Source organism: Odontesthes bonariensis, chromosome 15 (genome assembly GCF_027942865.1).
Source record: "Odontesthes bonariensis isolate fOdoBon6 chromosome 15, fOdoBon6.hap1, whole genome shotgun sequence".
NCBI classification, from domain to species: domain Eukaryota; kingdom Metazoa; phylum Chordata; class Actinopteri; order Atheriniformes; family Atherinopsidae; genus Odontesthes; species Odontesthes bonariensis.
The window spans coordinates 29,941,578-29,958,527 of NC_134520.1; the positions used below are offsets into that span (position 1 = coordinate 29,941,578).

The 16,950-nt window shown below is 43.9% G+C and overlaps 3 protein-coding genes across 5 annotated transcripts in view; 2 read left to right on the forward strand and 1 right to left on the reverse strand.

Annotated features, from left to right (window-relative positions):
- dnajc19 (DnaJ (Hsp40) homolog, subfamily C, member 19) overlaps positions 1-16,950 on the forward strand; it is a 472,642-nt gene that overhangs the window by 67,382 nt on the left and 388,310 nt on the right. The window lies entirely within an intron of this gene.
- Positions 220-11,108, forward strand: mccc1 (methylcrotonyl-CoA carboxylase subunit). Its single transcript, XM_075485929.1, has 19 exons — positions 220-496; positions 2,797-2,840; positions 3,445-3,584; positions 3,709-3,804; positions 3,912-4,033; positions 4,242-4,389; positions 4,484-4,605; positions 4,687-4,798; positions 5,134-5,215; positions 5,312-5,439; positions 5,544-5,727; positions 5,900-6,009; positions 6,127-6,343; positions 6,432-6,518; positions 7,344-7,393; positions 7,584-7,721; positions 8,470-8,577; positions 9,677-9,748; positions 9,837-11,108. The coding sequence occupies exons 1-19, from the start codon at positions 441-443 to the stop codon at positions 9,966-9,968; spliced, it is 2,148 nt and encodes a 715-aa protein (XP_075342044.1). The 5' UTR covers positions 220-440; the 3' UTR covers positions 9,969-11,108.
- The window catches only part of atp11b (ATPase phospholipid transporting 11B), a 47,737-nt gene continuing 42,225 nt past the window's right edge, over positions 11,439-16,950 (reverse strand). For 2 of the 3 annotated variants that reach the window (XM_075485931.1, XM_075485930.1), the window contains one exon: positions 11,439-15,930. In XM_075485931.1, coding sequence (XP_075342046.1) covers positions 15,852-15,930 — 79 coding nt within the window. In that variant the 3' untranslated portion in view covers positions 11,439-15,851. The remainder of the gene's footprint in view (positions 15,931-16,950) is intronic. The other variant, XR_012772964.1, reaches the window with a different exon arrangement.

The window sequence follows — 16,950 nt, forward strand, 5'->3', positions numbered from 1 at the left end:
CTGCTTTTACTTGTTAAAAGTCCAAACCAGCAGATGAAGTTAAAAGACTGGACAGTTTTTTTTAATCAACTGTCATTCTTGATGCAGAAACACTGCCCTCTGCTGGTAGTATTTGGTAACGGCACCTCCCGCCCCGCCTACATATCCCTCTTCCTCATTGGCTGTCGCCACTACGAGTCCTCGGTGAGGTAAAAAGTGAACAAATTAATTAATTAATTAATTAATTAAACAGAATCTATGCGTGCTTTTTAGTTCAAGTGTGAGTTTTTTTTCGCCCAGATTCCCTTTGTTGTTTTAAGCTGGGTGTTTTAGAGCCGCTGAAAAAGAACCAGACTGTGTTTTTGAACTGTATTTGAAATTAGCCCTTCGCTTTTTCCTCCTCTACTCTGTCACTCAGTCAGCTTGTTAGCAAGCATCGCTAGCCTCAGCAGCTGGTAGCTATGGCTGCAGTTATTCTGAGTTTTCCAACTTTGCAGGGTTTGAGGATATTCACACAGTGAGTACACAAATGCGTTAGTAGTCTATTATGTCTGAAAATAGGCTGTCCACTCTGGCGAAATCCTTCACCATTTCGATGATCTGTTAGCTTAATTTTAACGTTAGCTTACTATGTTTGCAAGTCGGTTTATCCTGCATTTGAGCTCACCAATCCGACATGTAAGACTGTAAATAATCTGCTTTGAGTCATGATTCTTTATCTCCTCAAAATGTCTATTTTTCTCCATCCAGCATGCAGAGATAGTTGGAACATTCTTCTTTCTGCTAGCTGGACTGAAGAGATATGATGTGTGCAAGGTTAAATAAAGGTAGCAAACTGACAGTTAGCGTGGCTGCTACAACTTCTGCCACTACAAGGTTACTTGGCTCGGGTTTGGCTTCATAGTTACTGTGGTTTAGCGTCCCTACTAGCCTGGAAAACCAGCGCCAACTGCTGGACGGCAAAATGTTTTGCCTGCGGTTGGGTCTGGCCTCGATCCACTTGTCATTTTGAAAATACTGCCCTGAATCTGGCAGATGGCAACTAAACCAATCACAACGCAGAGATGTGTTTTGAATCAACGCGGGCGGGCCAGAGGGTTCTGAGGGAGTGACGACAGAGCAGTGCGACGTTGGGCAGTGGAAGCGAACATAGACAAGCGAAAGCACAACAAGAAAGATGGCGGCGGCAATGGAACAGTGCTCGTTTGATTCAGCCTTGGCACACAGCCATTATAACGAACAGCCTTGCCACTCTCTATTAAGCCCCATTGTACCGGCTTTTTGGCTGCAGTTCCACCAGAATTCCACTGGGAGCGTCGGTGGAGACCAGAATGAATGGGGCCCAATGGAGCTAGATGCTACAAATGGTCAGTTTCACCTAAGTCTCCTCAAGAGCGCTCAGATTTGAATGTAGTTTCTGAGAGCTCAACATGGGTTTCAAGTAAAAAATCAACTGAACGAGTACATATATCCCTTTGATTTCTTACTGGTTGGCTTCTTGTTGTCCACAACGCGCTAGCATTGTGCTAATGACAGCTGGTCGACCAGCTATGTATGACGTCATATACACTTCAAATCCTTTTTTTAAGCAAATGAGTGGCTCTAAAAATCTAAAACTCAGCCATGGGTATTTTCTAAACACCCTCTTTCGAAAACAACATTCGAATTACTAGAGAAAAAATTATATCTTGAGATAAGGGCACGAAAGGGCGTATAGCTCCATAGGACTCCATTCATTCTGGTCTCCAAAATTGGGCGCCCCACGTGGAAAGAGGGTGGAACTGCAACCAAAATCGCCTCGTTGGAAATCGGAAATGCATCGTGAGTGGCGTATCTGTCCTATTATAGAGGCCGTTTCTCAATATACGTTCTTGTCCGTACTTGTGTTCTTGTGTTCTTGTGAAACGTCATCAGTCGCAGCCCAAGTACTGTCCCAATACACAAGTTCGCATTTCGCCGAGAACGGTGAAAGTTCCCGGATGTGTTCTCGACACGCCCATTTTACCGAGGATGCATCGGTAGCTAACTTGTGCTAACTTGTCAGCGCAAATATCCCACAATGCACTGCACTCCTACCCGAGCCGAAATCAACAGGCTGAAGCTGATTTCATTTTAGCTCTAAACTCTTTAAATATATCACTTTATCCACGTTTAAAACATTTTGAGGCGACAAAGTAGCCCTTTAGATCCCGATTTTATCGTTAATTTGTCTTAATACCAGCTATTTACCATTTTTTTCGGAAGAATTCTGCGCCTCAAACTTGTCAGCGCAAATATCACACACATTAGAGCGAGAGAGAGCACTTGGGTGAAAAAGCCCAGCTGTTTAATCAGAGCAGGCTGCCTCGGGCACGAAGAACGCATCGTCTCAAAACTGAAAACGGAGAATGTGTACTTGTGATCTCCCGAGTTCATTCTTCCGAGGTTGACTAGCAAGAACATTCTCCTCAAGAACACAAGTCTGTTCTTTGCATTCTTGGTATTGAGAAACGGCCAGAATCTGTGCTTGGCATCAGTTTTGGAAGAGTCCCCTCCCACCAAAGCTTTCTGTCGCGCTTACTACGTCACAGTCAGTTGCGCTGATTGGTCAGAGCGTTGGCCTATAGGCACAGACGCGGTTTGAAAGACAACGGGTTGTGCTCATCAACAATGTTCCGTTGTATCCATTGATCGGTGCCAGACTAAATTAGACATCCAATCCATTTAGGCTGGTTTATCAGGCTACGTCCCTACCACAGCAGTGCGATCATTTAACATCTGCTCAGACACTTAAAAAGTCCCTATTGCATTTGAGGATGTTTTTCCTCCTCTCCTCAGAAAGCTGTCATGGACCAAAAGAGGCGTGAGGTTCGTTTCTGGAAGTGAGTAAACAACCGCTGCTCTATATTAGAAATGACAAAGCCTGGCATTTGTTGGTCATTTCTCCTTTAATGTATCTGTAGTCCTTTTGTTTTATAAACTCCAAATGACAACACTTGTTGGGCTGAATTACATTGTAGAGAGGTGTGTCCTGAAAACTCAGAGGAAGGGGTAACTCGTTTCCTTTCTGGGGAACACTTTGTTGCTCTTTATTACCAATTAATTGTTATCTGCCAAATAAATTATTTTGGATGCAAGATAGTGATTTTCTTTGCCAGAATTCCAGCTCATTGTGGCTGATCGCACCTATTATCAAGTCCTCCCTGTAGTGAAATTAATGTTTTTGCTACTCCTCTGACCCAGAATACATTACTTTTCATATAAACACATTGACCAGGAAAGATGAGAAAACTCTTAAACTTGTATGATGAATTTGATAAGCTCGACGTCACAGCCGTGTTGGTTTTATTTTCCACCAAGTTACAGTTCATTATTGAGAAAAGCAGCATCCACACATTTTAGATATATATTATAATTTGATTAATGTCTGACATAATTACTTGATTGTCATGATTGTTATTTAAAGTTATTTTATTTTTATTGCAGGGGCGGGAAGGATCGAAAAGGTGCTGATCGCAAATCGAGGAGAGATTGCCTGCCGTGTGATGCGTACAGCTAAGAAGATGGGCGTGCGCTCTGTGGCGGTGTACAGTGATGCAGACAGACACTCCATGCACGTGGCCATGGTGAGACTCTGGATTATTTGCTTGTGTGGCACACAGATCTGTGTTCGGCTGTTTTAATGAACACAGTGAGGTTCCTTGATGTTACATTTGCTTTATCGGCCTTTGCGCTGTCATGGTTTTTCAGGCAGATGAAGCCTATCACATTGGTCCTCCTCCTTCGCAGCAGAGTTACCTCTCGATGGAGAAAGTTTTGGAAGTTGCCAAGAGTTCGGGATCACATGTGAGTAATCCTGCTAAAAGGGGATTTACTTTAACTGATTAATCTATATCTCTTCTTGAAATTTCCCCCTTTGCTCTGCTTTTGATGTGGTGGGTTTGGGTGTGCAGGCGGTCCATCCTGGCTATGGTTTTCTGTCAGAAAGCACAGAGTTTGCAGAGGCATGTAAACAGGAAGGAATCATCTTCATTGGGCCTCCTTCCTCTGCAATCCGAGACATGGGCATTAAGAGGTGACACGCATTAATATTCACAATTCATCAATTTGAAACCTGTTTGTGTCATGTTCAGCTCCTTCCCTGCTGAGGACTGGTGGTCTGCAGCTGTGAGGATTTCTGAGGGTGTTCTTTATGTTAAAAAGAAAGTAACTGTGGAATCGACATAGATGTCACAGGAATAATGGGTCTCAACTTACTTGTATCCATTTGTGGCCTTTCTCAGCACATCCAAGCACATTATGGCAGCGGCTGGGGTGCCAATAATCGGTGGTTACCACGGAGAAGACCAGTCAGATGAGAAGCTGCAGGCAGAGGCCGCTCAGATTGGTTACCCTGTGATGATCAAGGCAGTTCGTGGTGGAGGCGGGAAGGTGGGAAAGCTGAAATAACTCACAGTCTAACTGCTGCAAGCCTGAAATAACGTGTGTAATAATGTGATTGTAATAATTTTATTTATTTTCTTAGGGAATGCGTATCGCGCGGTCCGACTCGGACTTCTTGGAGCAGTTAGAGTCAGCGAGACGAGAAGCCAGGAAGTCCTTCAATGATGATGTCATGCTGGTTGAGAAGTTTGTAGAGGACCCCAGGTACGACGGCACTCAGCCGGCAGCTCAGCTGCTGAAATGTTAAACCATTTTGTCTCTAAACATCGCTCTTATCTTATGCAGACATGTGGAGGTGCAAGTGTTCGGGGACATGCACGGTAACGCCGTCTATCTGTTCGAGAGGGACTGCAGCGTCCAAAGGAGACATCAGAAGATCATAGAAGAAGCACCAGGGGTGAGTGGTGAGTGGTTGTCGTGGAGATGCGTCGAATTAAAGCTGCACCAGTCAAAACAAACCTGAAATGTCTTATCTGACATATCTGTTCGAAAGGATCCTAACTTTAAGTTGAAGTACAGGAAATATTGAGCAATATCAACTTCTAAAGCTGTAAAAATGTCTTGTAAATGTATGAGACTATCATGAAATGCTAACAAGACACTAGGAATCTGTTTTTCCATAAAGCAAGAAAGCTTAAAGTCCTCCTGCGTTACTGACACATGTGATTCCACGTGTGTTTGCTGTTGAGTCTTTTCACTCTATTTTCTCACTTGCCTGGTGAACTTTTTCAGCCTGGAATAAGCCCTGAAGTTCGGAGGAAACTTGGAGATGCAGCCGTCAGAGCAGCTAAAGCTGTCAACTATGTCGGGGCAGGTGCGACACACACTCACTCACCTGCGCACGTCGCTCCACAGCGACTTGTTCCCTAACACACAGTACAGTTCTGTCAGGTCGTTTGTCTTCTTGCAGGTACGGTGGAGTTCATAATGGATGCCCAGCACAACTTCTACTTCATGGAAATGAACACCAGGCTGCAGGTGGAGCACCCGGTCTCTGAAATGATCACTGGAACCGACCTTGTGGAGTGGCAGCTCAGGGTGAGACGAGAGGGGAGTGCAGAAATATGTGGGACCTGTGGGAGTTTTTATTGCCACGAGTCCAGTCAAAGAAACCGCTTATGCTCTATGAAACTGTCCTCCAGGTGGCAGCAGGGGAACGTCTCCCCCTCCTTCAGGATGACATAACCTTAAAGGGACACTCTTTTGAGGCTCGCATCTACGCCGAAGACCCAAACAATGACTTCCTTCCAGGGGCGGGGCCTCTGCTGCATCTGTCCACGCCTCCAGCGGACCAAGACACGCGCATAGAGACCGGAGTCAGAGAAGGTGGGGAACAAACAATGAGCAAAGAAAAAATGCGGGGTGAAAATAAAAGCGGAGCAGAAAGCGACAGCAGTCACTGTGCAGACAGGATTTTGGTGATTTGCTCCTTTATGTGTTCAGCAGGGCACAAATGAATAAAAAATACTGGAAGCTTTACAGGTGTGTTTGGTTACAGGGGACGAGGTGTCGGCACATTATGACCCAATGATCGCCAAGCTTGTGGTGTGGGGAGAGGACCGATGTGCTGCCTTAAAGAAACTTCGGTATTGTTTACGACAGTACAACGTAAGACACACAGTCAGATGACTCTCTATGTGCATTCTTACTGTCTGTTCTGGTTCTGACATTTCTTTTATCCTCTCGGCCCTTTTTTTTTTCTCTCTCTCTCTCTCTTGTCTTTAGATTGTGGGACTGAACACTAACATTGACTTTTTGCTGAGCCTCTCGGGCCACCCGGAGTTTGAGGCTGGAAACGTGAACACCAGTTTCATCCCTCAGTACTACGCTGACCTGTTCCCCGCTCCGCGAGCACCTTCTGGGGCGACGATCTGCCAGGCAGCCCTGGGGCTGGTGCTCCAGGAGAGGAAACACACTCAGGAGTTCACACAGGCCGCCACCGGTGAGGGGGATGGGGGGGGGGCGTGGCACTCTGTGTGGGGGCAGATTTAAGCTGGAAAACTGAGCGCCGATTTGTTTGTGATTTTCAGATCCTTTCTCCCCATTTGGTTCCAGCAGTGGTTGGAGAAACAACACCAACTTTAACAGAAGCATGACTCTTCAGCTGGGAGACAAGAGTAAGCAACACGCATACGAACACCTGCGAGCACCAGCGTTCAGGAAAGCAGGCTGTGACTAAAGTATTGTAGTATCTGTATTCAGCCACACGTTTCTAAGTTTATTTTATTTTATTTATTTATTTATGTATAGCACTTTGTGCTACATTTTTAATGTATAAAAAGTGCTATATAAATAAAGTTTGATTTGATAAAGGAAGAAAAGAAAACTGTCAAAGTTAAATCTAAGATGATTTTTTACCAAATTTAAGACGGACTGACTTTCACATCTCCTGATCAAAGATCCCAATTCAGACACAATTTATTCAGTTTCAACAACTAACAACAAAATAATAAGATTATAGACTTTTCTTTAGTTGACATTTTATTCAAATGAAGGAAAATCAATGTAGATTTATTGCAAGAAGAAGATTTTTCATGCTAAAACCATGACTTGCATGACTCATCATTGATTAAAGCTTTTTTCTGTAACTTAACTTCTGTGATGAAGTTAGAAGCAGTTAATCTTCTCCAGCTGTCGGTTAAACTGGTAACACGTACAGTTCCTGTGCGTTAACATGCAGCTCGTGTTACCTGGATCGGTTTGGTGCCGTTATCAGTGCAGCTGTGGTGGATTGATTCAGGTTAAAGGTCCTGATCCAGTGTGTGACACTTTGTTGATGAACTTTATCTGTTGAGATGTCTCCGGAAAAGCAAACAGAAGTCCTTGGCCTGCTGCTCTGTATGTGTGCTGATGATGATAACGATGATTCTGATCTCTCCGTCTCCACCGTGTTAAATCTCAAACCTTTTTCTGAAAGCATTTCATCTGGTCTTTATCTCTAGAAGTCAGTGTGGTCATCACCTATAACAAAGACGGCAGCTACAGTATGCAGGTGAGCTGGAGGAAAAACGTTTTAGTCGAAGTTTTAAAGAAGCACATCTCTTGAAACCAAGTTTGATTAACTTTTTTGTTCAATCCGTACACTCGTACTTCTTAAATGTACTAATATAGGAAAAAAAGTCCTGATGTAGGTGATGCTGCTCTAGTTTATCACATTCTTGGTATCAACGCTCTCCGTTCAGGTGGGTGAGGAGGTGTACCGTGTAACAGGGGAGGTGGAGATGGAAGGCGGAGCTTCGTTCTTGCACTGCTCAGTAAATGGAGTGAAGTCTCGACCCAAACTGGTGATCCTGGACAACGCCGTGCACCTGTTCTCCACGGTACGTCCTCTACCACACACCACTGTGTGGGACTACAGTCAGTATTTAAGGTTTCTTTTGGGTTGAAACAAATATTCATCTTTTTTTAGGATTCATGACATACATGTGAACACGGGTGTAACCCTAAACTCAGATGAGATGCTGCTCCTGTGTGCTGCTGAATTATCCCGTCTTTAAATGTCTTTTGGTTCAAAACAAACTTTCAACATCTTGCAGCAGGAAAATTTAGAGTCCAGATCAAAGACTTTCCACAGAAGACACTGATTTTGAGCTGCCTGAAACTTGTGTTGAAAAGCTGTTGGTAGTTCAGCCTTCTCTTCTCCAGTGGTTACTCTGGCACGCCCTCCAGCAATGCCTGCGCAAGCTTTATTAGTACCGGCAAGCAAACGCAAATTAGCCTTGCTCAGAACTACGTTGTTCGGTGAGCTCAGGCTGTTGCTTGTAGTTGTAATCCAGTTGAAGACATAGTTCAAGGAAAAACAAAAAACTGCAACAAATACTGTGGTAAATGTAAAGCTTAGAAACGTTTTGCATCCAGAGATACAGTCAGAAACAGCCCAGTTGGAACGGGGATAAAAGCTGAAGTCTGCAGGGATCTGTGGGACGTCTCAAACCTGACAGACGTTTCCTGAGGCCATAGAAGACTTTATGACTCACTGACTTGATGAAAAGTTCTGTAATAAGGTGCTTTTAAGTCCCGTTTCAAACTCTCGCCTCACTTTCTGACATCTGTACATTTCTGCTGCAGGAGGGGAGCTCCGAGGTGTCCGTTCCAGTGCCAAAGTATCTGGCCGGTGTCAGCGGGTCGGGAGCTCAGGGTGGAGCCGTGGCCCCCATGACTGGAACCATAGAGAAGGTGAACAAAATAAATTTCTGTTTCTGTTTTGAAAGAACAGTAGCAAGAGATTGAGCCATTCTTAGAATATGAGGCCATTTATTCCTCCGTTTAAGGATTAGATTAGGTTGCAGCTATGCTTAATATCAAGGAGAAGCGAGGGGATTTAGACACATGGGACACTGATGTGTCCTGTTGCTTTGCCAGTCTGAGATTTCTACAAGATGCACTCTGAAGGCTTTGAGTTAAAAATCTCTGGTCACTCAGCTAATGGTTATATTTGGTGCTAATATGCTTCGGACATCTTTAAATAAACGCATTCGTACCTGGTGCTTAAAATACATCCCCACATGTGTCCCGAGTGATCTCTTTTGATCAGATCTGTTACCTGCTCGATATGCAAATGTCACACAGTCGGCTGCGCAACAAACCAGCAGCTTTACTGATGCTCCCGTACAAATACATTCAGTCACTGAGTTAGAGTAACACATTTCCAGTGAACCTGAGTCGCAGAATTATTTACAAACAGTTTTATAAGCTTAGTTATGTAACGGATGTGATGTAAGACAAAGGAGTTCAGATAAACAGATTGTGGCGTTGCAGAGCTCATTTTCAGCGTTCCTCCTCTAACCCCCCTCAGCTGTTTCCTCTGTGCACACAGCTGTGGATGAGTGTGAAACAGGCATGTGGACACATCCTGGTGGGAACTGCTGCGTGCGTGAAGCCACATCAGGTCAGAAGGTGGTCCTCCAACGCGGCCCACAACGCATTTTAGACTGTGAAATAAATGTATATAAATACTTTCTACAGCTCATCGGAGTGCTTATTAAATCCATCCTATTAAGGGCTTACCGCCGGTGATCAGATCATCCAGGAGGCCCGCTCCTACAAACTGAACAGGGTTTTGGTCTCCGGACATTTGGCTGCTAATCTAACCCCGACAGCCAGCGTGATGGGCGCTTATGACGAGGTCAAAGTTAAAAGAATGTCAAGACTGCTGAGCCACGATATTAAAAAGAACATGGCTCCTTCTGCATTATGTTGGAGTCGCATCATTGGTTTCGTTTTTATTTTGAGACACTTGGAAGAGGCAGTTAAACCGGCTGCTGTTTGCGTTCAGGTGCTGGTGAAAGCTGGAGATAAAGTGGCTGTCGGAGATCCGCTGATGGTCATGAATGCCATGAAGATGGAGGTAAGGGATCCGAGCTGGTCCTGCCCCACACACACACACACTCACACACACACACATTCACTTTTGTCCCTCGTTTGTGTCTTTGCAGCACATGATCCGGGCGCCAAAGTCGGGCGTGATCAAGAAGGTTTTCTTCAGCGAGGGCTCCCAGGCCAACCGCCACGCTCCTCTGGTCGAACTGGAGGAGGAGGTGGAAGAGGGGGAGGGGAGCGGCCAGTAAAACACCTCCACACACACACACACACACACTGACATTTAGGAGAGAGCTGGAAGGTGTTAGAGTCGAGCTGAGTTTTTAGTAAATATTTCCGACATTCGGGACCGAACTCGTTTGTTTGGGTCAGTCTGGAACAGATGGGATGAAAATGATCACAGCTAGTACCTTAAATGCACAAAAAAAAAATTCTTTTTACACACGAGTGCTGCGTTATGTTGATTTCAGAACTAAAACCAATCTCTGCTTTTTGGTGTTTTTGCATTGTTTGAGCTTCAGGACATGAAGTTCTTCCTGCGTGTCGGCCCCTGTCAGTAAGAGTTTTCATCATGCTGACATCTTATCTCCTAATGAGGGAGTGAAAGGTTCTTTTGCTTCTATCCAAAGCAAAGATCTATGTGCTACATGTGGGAGAAGAGGGGAGCCATAAATGAGCGAAATGAAAAGCACCTCAGTTAAAGAGCTTTATCACTGAGCTGATGATGCGATGCAGCTTCTCCTCATTTAAAAAAAAACAACAACTTAATTTTGCCTTTTGTGGACGACGAATCGTTACTGAGAAACTGTATTTACATATTCCCCCACAGAATGATTTGTCTTTTCTTTGAACCTCATGGAAATCAAAGCATTGATAAGTATTAAACTCTCCTGCTGATGTATATACTGTAAAACTGCAGCCATTTAAAAATGCTCTGTCTGTAAGTTTAAAGCAGCTCCATGTTTTTTAAATTCACAAAAGAAATCATCTTTGGGATTGAAAAATATTTTGTATTTGGGGTGGGGTTTTATACCCAGATTCCAGACTGAGTCCAAACTCTCCTTTACATCTGAAATGTGCACCAATCACGATGTGGCATCATAACAACACTCCTGAGTAAATTCAGCACGGATGATTCACATCTGCGGTGTTTCTGTGACTGTGCAGGATGAAAAGTCGGCCACAGAAAGCTTTTAGAGGACACGTTTTGTTTCTGTTTAAATCGTCTAACAAATGATCACCGCGCAGATGACATGCGAGCTGGAGCGCTTTGTGCGCTCACTCTTCTTACTAACTGTGTGCTCAGAGGCCTTGTAGACTAAACTGTATATCTGTTTGTTTCCTGATGTTGAACTTGTCAAATACTGTAATAAATTTTTTGAAGTATACACGGCCTCCTGTCATATCTGATGTGAAAATGAAATCTGCAGCCTTCCAGCTTTCTCTCTTAGCGCCTGCTACGTGTTGGCAGCTCCGCCCGCAGGTTTCATCAACGAGATGAATTGAAAACAGCTGCACAGAGCCTCAAATGTGGCGTCACACGGTGTGAAAGCGTGTTACACAGAAGATTTAAACACCCTCCACTTCTTCCCTGCCACCAGTTCCACAGAACCGTCTCTATGAGGAGGCGACGGCAAAGATGAGCCGGCGTCTCAATTTGCTCCGTTAACGTGCATTTCTCACATCAGCATTTAAATGACTGAGCTTCAAAGACCAGATGTGTAAAAATGTATTTTATTTTGTAAATAGACTCTTTAGCTATAAGACAGATTTACAGACAGGAGGAGGACAGACAGATAGACACAGCATCAGATAGCAGTTGACAAAGGAGTGATGGTGGTGGATCATCCGGTTCAGGACGATTTACTGGTGAGGAGGGAAGACTGATTACAAACCATTGACATGATCTGGTGTCTTATTGGGTGACGAGTCACATGACCGATGGGCTGACATTTTAATTTAGACTCCAGCTGATTTGATAATGCGTTTCTTTGCACTGATATCATCTGTCTGCAGTCAAAAGTTTTTCACTTTTCTAACAAACAAGGTTTGTTTGTTTTGTGTGTGTGTTCATCAACCACAAATCATTTATGAACCATCATTCAGGATATTTCCTGAATATCAGGCTGATATTTGTACAGATCATAATCCGATTTGTTGTCAACCATCGTGAGGTTAGTTTTAGCCCTTGGACGGACACAGATGACGTTTAATAAATGGTCAGTCTCTGCGACAGCAGGAACCCGTGTGGGCAGGTTTTAATGTGTGTCTTTTAATAAGGTGTCCAATTAAATCTGGACGGTGCCTCTGATGGATGACATAATGCTAATCGGGTTGAGGCGTGATGAAATATTAAATCACCATTTTTGAATTATGCGGTTGAGTAATCTGCTTCTAGAAATACCCCCAGAGGCCTCATTTCCAAACCGGGTTTGCTGCTCCCCAGTAACGGATCGGATGACGTCAGTGCTGCGACGCTTCAGAGAATCTGGATCTCTGCTCTCATGGCTGTTTGGAACGAAGGAAATGGATGTAAAAAAAAAAAAAAAAGTCAGCTGAGAGCAAATGGTCTCTGGTATCTACTTTTATTCTTACAAAAAGTTTGGACATAAAAGCCGGAGGATACTTTCTATTTTAGACCCTCCCAAAGTCAGATTTGGAGCTGAAAGAATTCTAAAATGTTCCAATTTCTTTTATTTTTTTCTCATAATAGGTGACCACATCAGGCACAAGGGGGCATCAGATCTGCACCAGCACTGCACTCGTCTCCCATCTGCTGGAGTTACGCAGAGACTCTGCAGTGTCACAGCACTAAGGTGTCAGAATAATCCTAAATGTTGATGTGGAAGCCTGATGAACTATCCTGATAAATGCAGTGCATGGTAGCTGATCTCACACCTGAGGCCGAGTGAAATTCCAACAAAATGTTTTATTTGTCCAAATGTTGGAGAAGCACAGATGATGAAGTCAGGTGTACTCCTTATGAACAGAAGCAGCATCACCAGTCAGATATGTTCTTCTATCCTTGCACATTAAGGATATGACGGGTTCACAATTTCCATTTCTTAAAACAATCAGTTGCAAATGCATACGGGAGGGGAGGTTAGAGATGCTTTAAAAATCCACAAATGAATCAAAATGGGATTTTGTTTGAGGGAGAAACAAACTTTGACTCTGTCAGACTGCCGAAGCTGTGACTGTGATTTGAGGTAAACACAGAAGGGATTATCACAGTGATCTTTCCTCCGACGTGTGATATGCTTAGGACTATATCTTAAAATAAGCCGGGGGGGGGGGATCCACTCTTTAATAGAAATCTTGTAAAAAAGACAAGGATAAGAGGAGGAAAAGAAGTCGTTGAGCTGCATGATGGAAACGGTAGAGTCCAGTTTGTGAATTCAGGTTTCAGCATTTCTTCATCTGTGCTGCGTTAGCCGTTTTAAAGTATTAAAGGGAATACTCCAGGATTTAATATGCACCGACATTAAGATTAGAAACTGTTCGGACACATCAAAATAAACACAGCAGCTGTTGAGAGAGAGTCTGACTCTCAGCTCCATAAACAGACTGTATAGAAAAGAAGGATGCAGCCAGCGGGTGTAATTAGAGCTACTCTCCAAAAGATGCTGATTGATAAAGTGCAAACCTCTTCCATTTAGTAAGCAGATTCTTCCCACTACTCATGGTGTCATTAACTAGATCCACACCTGATCAGTGTGCTGGTTATGGTAACATCATGGCGGCTCCATCTGCTCGTTTCATACAGTCTGTGACAACAGAACATAGAACGCTACTCAAGCAGAGATTTAAACTTCCTGACTAAAGTTTCCTTTTGACTCTTTAAAGCCAAAGACAGCGGGACAAAGATTATTGAAGACTTCATACGATTGCTTTCACTGATATAAACTAACATTTAGTAACTAACATAAGCTGCTCATTTAAACATCGTTAACTTATATGCGTCTTTATGCAAGTACAGAACAGAGGTGCATCATGGTTGATTCATAGCAACTGATTAAAAACACATTTTTGTGCTAATGAGACCTAAAGAACGGTGCGATTACCCTCTGCTGGATTGAGCTGGAAGCATCCTTTCCCTCTTAAATATCTGGTAACATACTAACATCGTGATTACAGACACTGACATGTAAGAAAATAATAAATACACCCCCCCTGTCAGTTGCACCTGTGTAAACAGAGAACAACAATGTGTACCGTGCAGAAATATTCCACCAACGGGCCGATAATAAGCCTGAATGAATTCTGAGCTGCCGACATCTTCCCCACGTACCAGACACGTCCTGCGACTTTGCTTTCGCTGAGGCAAGTACTGGTCAGTGGTCGTTGGTGTCAAGTTTAAAACGGTTGTCTTTCGGGGGAGATCTGACCTTACACTTCAGAAACCTTCTGGCTTCTCCTCTAAGAGCTTTCAAAAGACGACAAACTGAACATCCGAGACAGATGCAGGCAGAGGTGTCCGCCGAGAGCTCGCTACGAGCCGCCAAACACGGCTGCCACACAAAGAAACTAAAACCGTCAAACACACACACCTGAACAGCAGAAACACAAAAGCAATGTGAGGGGAAAAAACATGGCTTTCAGTGGAAATGGGTGATCATGAAAAGGTGATTTTTGAAATGTGACTTGTGCAAACGCTCTGCTTTTCCTCTGAAAGTGAAACATATTTATCTTCAGAACATGGAAACATTCTGCTGTCTGGGTCAACACACACCAGCCGCGATTCCACAAAGCTGCTCACCATTAAAGCCGTTTGTCCCACCGAAATAAAACGGAACCATTAGCCGACGCTTTGGGATTACTTTTAAGCAGCCAAGGCAGATGTTTCTACCTCCAATTCTATTTGTGTTTTTTTTTCACCAAAATACAGGAACTCTTGGCCTTGCGTGCTTTGGAATAATCCCTGGGCATCATGGACCGTAATGCTGAGACACCTTTGGTCATCGGGCTGATGGAGAAAAGGCATTCAAGGGGAATAAGTACAAGTAAACAACAGGTTCACACAGCATCTACCCACAGTACCATTTCTTAACTATCAATAATATAACTTCTTCAAAGTGTATGGCTTTTTCTTCTTTTTTCTTTTGTAACATCCGGCCTCTTTCAGAGCGACAACACCAGGGACACGGAGGCCTGAACAGGCGGACGACAAAAGCAGCACAAACAAATATAAGTCTTCTTAAGAATTTAAGCTTCTGTACAATCAGGCACAAAAATAAACACTTTTCCTTATAAACTCCAGTCTGGATCCTTTGGTCTTTGGTACCGCATTTGAGATGAAGCTCCGGGCACAGCTACCGTACCGGAGGTCTTAGCAGAGCTTGTAGGGGGTCCAGGTTTCCTCCCTTTCAGTCGGAATGAGAAATGAAGACGCAGACAGCTCAGAGATGTACTTGTCCGACTTATCTGAGCTTCTGGTGCTACGTGAATGACGCTGGATTGTGGATTTGTCAAATCTCCTCAGTCCTGCAGTGTGATTGGTCAGCTGCGTTATTTTCACAGTGCCACGCTTTGAGCAGGACTAATGACTGACATCAGCTGACCTTTTTAGAGAAAAGTATGGAGTCTGAGATTTCCCATCTCTGTCGGCTTAGATTAGGGTCTGCTTTCCTTCAGCTCCACGAGGTCACAGATAAACTCTGACCATTTAAGGGTTAGGGGTTTATTATACAGAATCAGATTCTTCCTCCTTATGTACCGAATAAATCTTCTGTAGCTCCAGAGATGTCGAGCCAGGCTGAAGGCTTTCATTTTCGTTCAAGTTGAAGCTCCCATGCGATGCTGCTCTCGGCCTTTCTAAGAATCGATTCACTCAGCCTTATCCCAAAGAGACTCTTCATTCAAACTCTTCAAATGAGTTTGTTCAAATGTTGAACAAAACAGCTTATTGTCTTATCGATGCAAAAAGGTGACGGGTAAGGCAGCATGCGGCACTGAGCTGAGTCCTTTAGCTCCTTATCCTACGTGTGACTGCATCCAGCTGAGAATACGCAGAGTTTAAACTGAAGTAAGTTCACAAAATGTCGGCGGGGGTGAGGGGTGTGATTATGACTCATAACTGAGTGGTAGCTCTCCCTCTCTCAGTTGTGTGTGTTAGTCAGTGGCCTCGGGAGTCAGCAGTGGGTGGCCTCGATGGGCGACAGCGTCAGGATGCTGCGATCATTGGAGAAGTTCTCTGTGTCGCTCCAAGACCTGGAAACAGGCAGCAGTGACTGATGGTTAGAGACTAACGCTGTGTGTGTGTGTGTGTGTGTGTGTGTGTGTGTGTGTGTGTGTGTGTGTGTGTGTGCATGGCTGGGTCTGAGCTTTGGCTAGCTATCAAAAAACTTTGGGGTTTTAATCTACATAACCAAGCTGGAAGATGGAAGGATGGATGAGTGAAGAGTGTGATGAGTATCAAAAGTCTCTCCTCGTTAGCTCACACTAATGATGTCATCAGGTTTGGTCCACTTTAAAGAGAATTTAACTTAAAAGCCCCTTTTTTTTTTTAATGAAGGGAACCAACAACAACCTGCTTTTTTATTTGCTAAGATTAGAGGATTATGGTTGATCAAACATGACAGATTCCAGAGTTTCTATTTTTCCTGTTATTGCATCTTACACATGAGACAAGGATTTGAGAGGAGACTTAAGTTACTCAACACATGAATATAAATGAAGACAATTATAAGAAGGAAAATAAATCATGATTAACAAGCATTGGCAGCATTTATCCACTTTTTTCTACTGGCAGAATAAACATCCTAAAGATTAGTTACTGTAACTACTTAAACATCTTTGCATCTTTCCGAGGAAAAGGTGTATCATACTGAACTATGTTCCACCACATTAAATACATATGTATATTGTATAAAGTGACAGAGGCACAGGCCTTTTCTGTTATCAGCTCAGCCAGCTTAACAAAGATGGCCTACGTGCAGATCCATTTTTTCAAACTGAATGGTCAAAGTTTGAGTTGGACAAGAAAAACATGGATACCCCACAAATGCCACAGCTTGCTGCTGTTTGAACCCACTGTCTGAGGTCACAGCAAAGCAACCTCCACTGCGCTGACTCACATCAAACATGAACCAGGGCCGGTGATCAGAGCCTCTGCCTCAAAGCAAAGAGGAGCAGTGAAAAGAAAGATCCCTTCAGCAGAAACAGCGTCTGCGTCCCGACCGCTCCGCCCGACCTGCACATGACTGGAAGCACGACGCCTGAAAGGCTTTT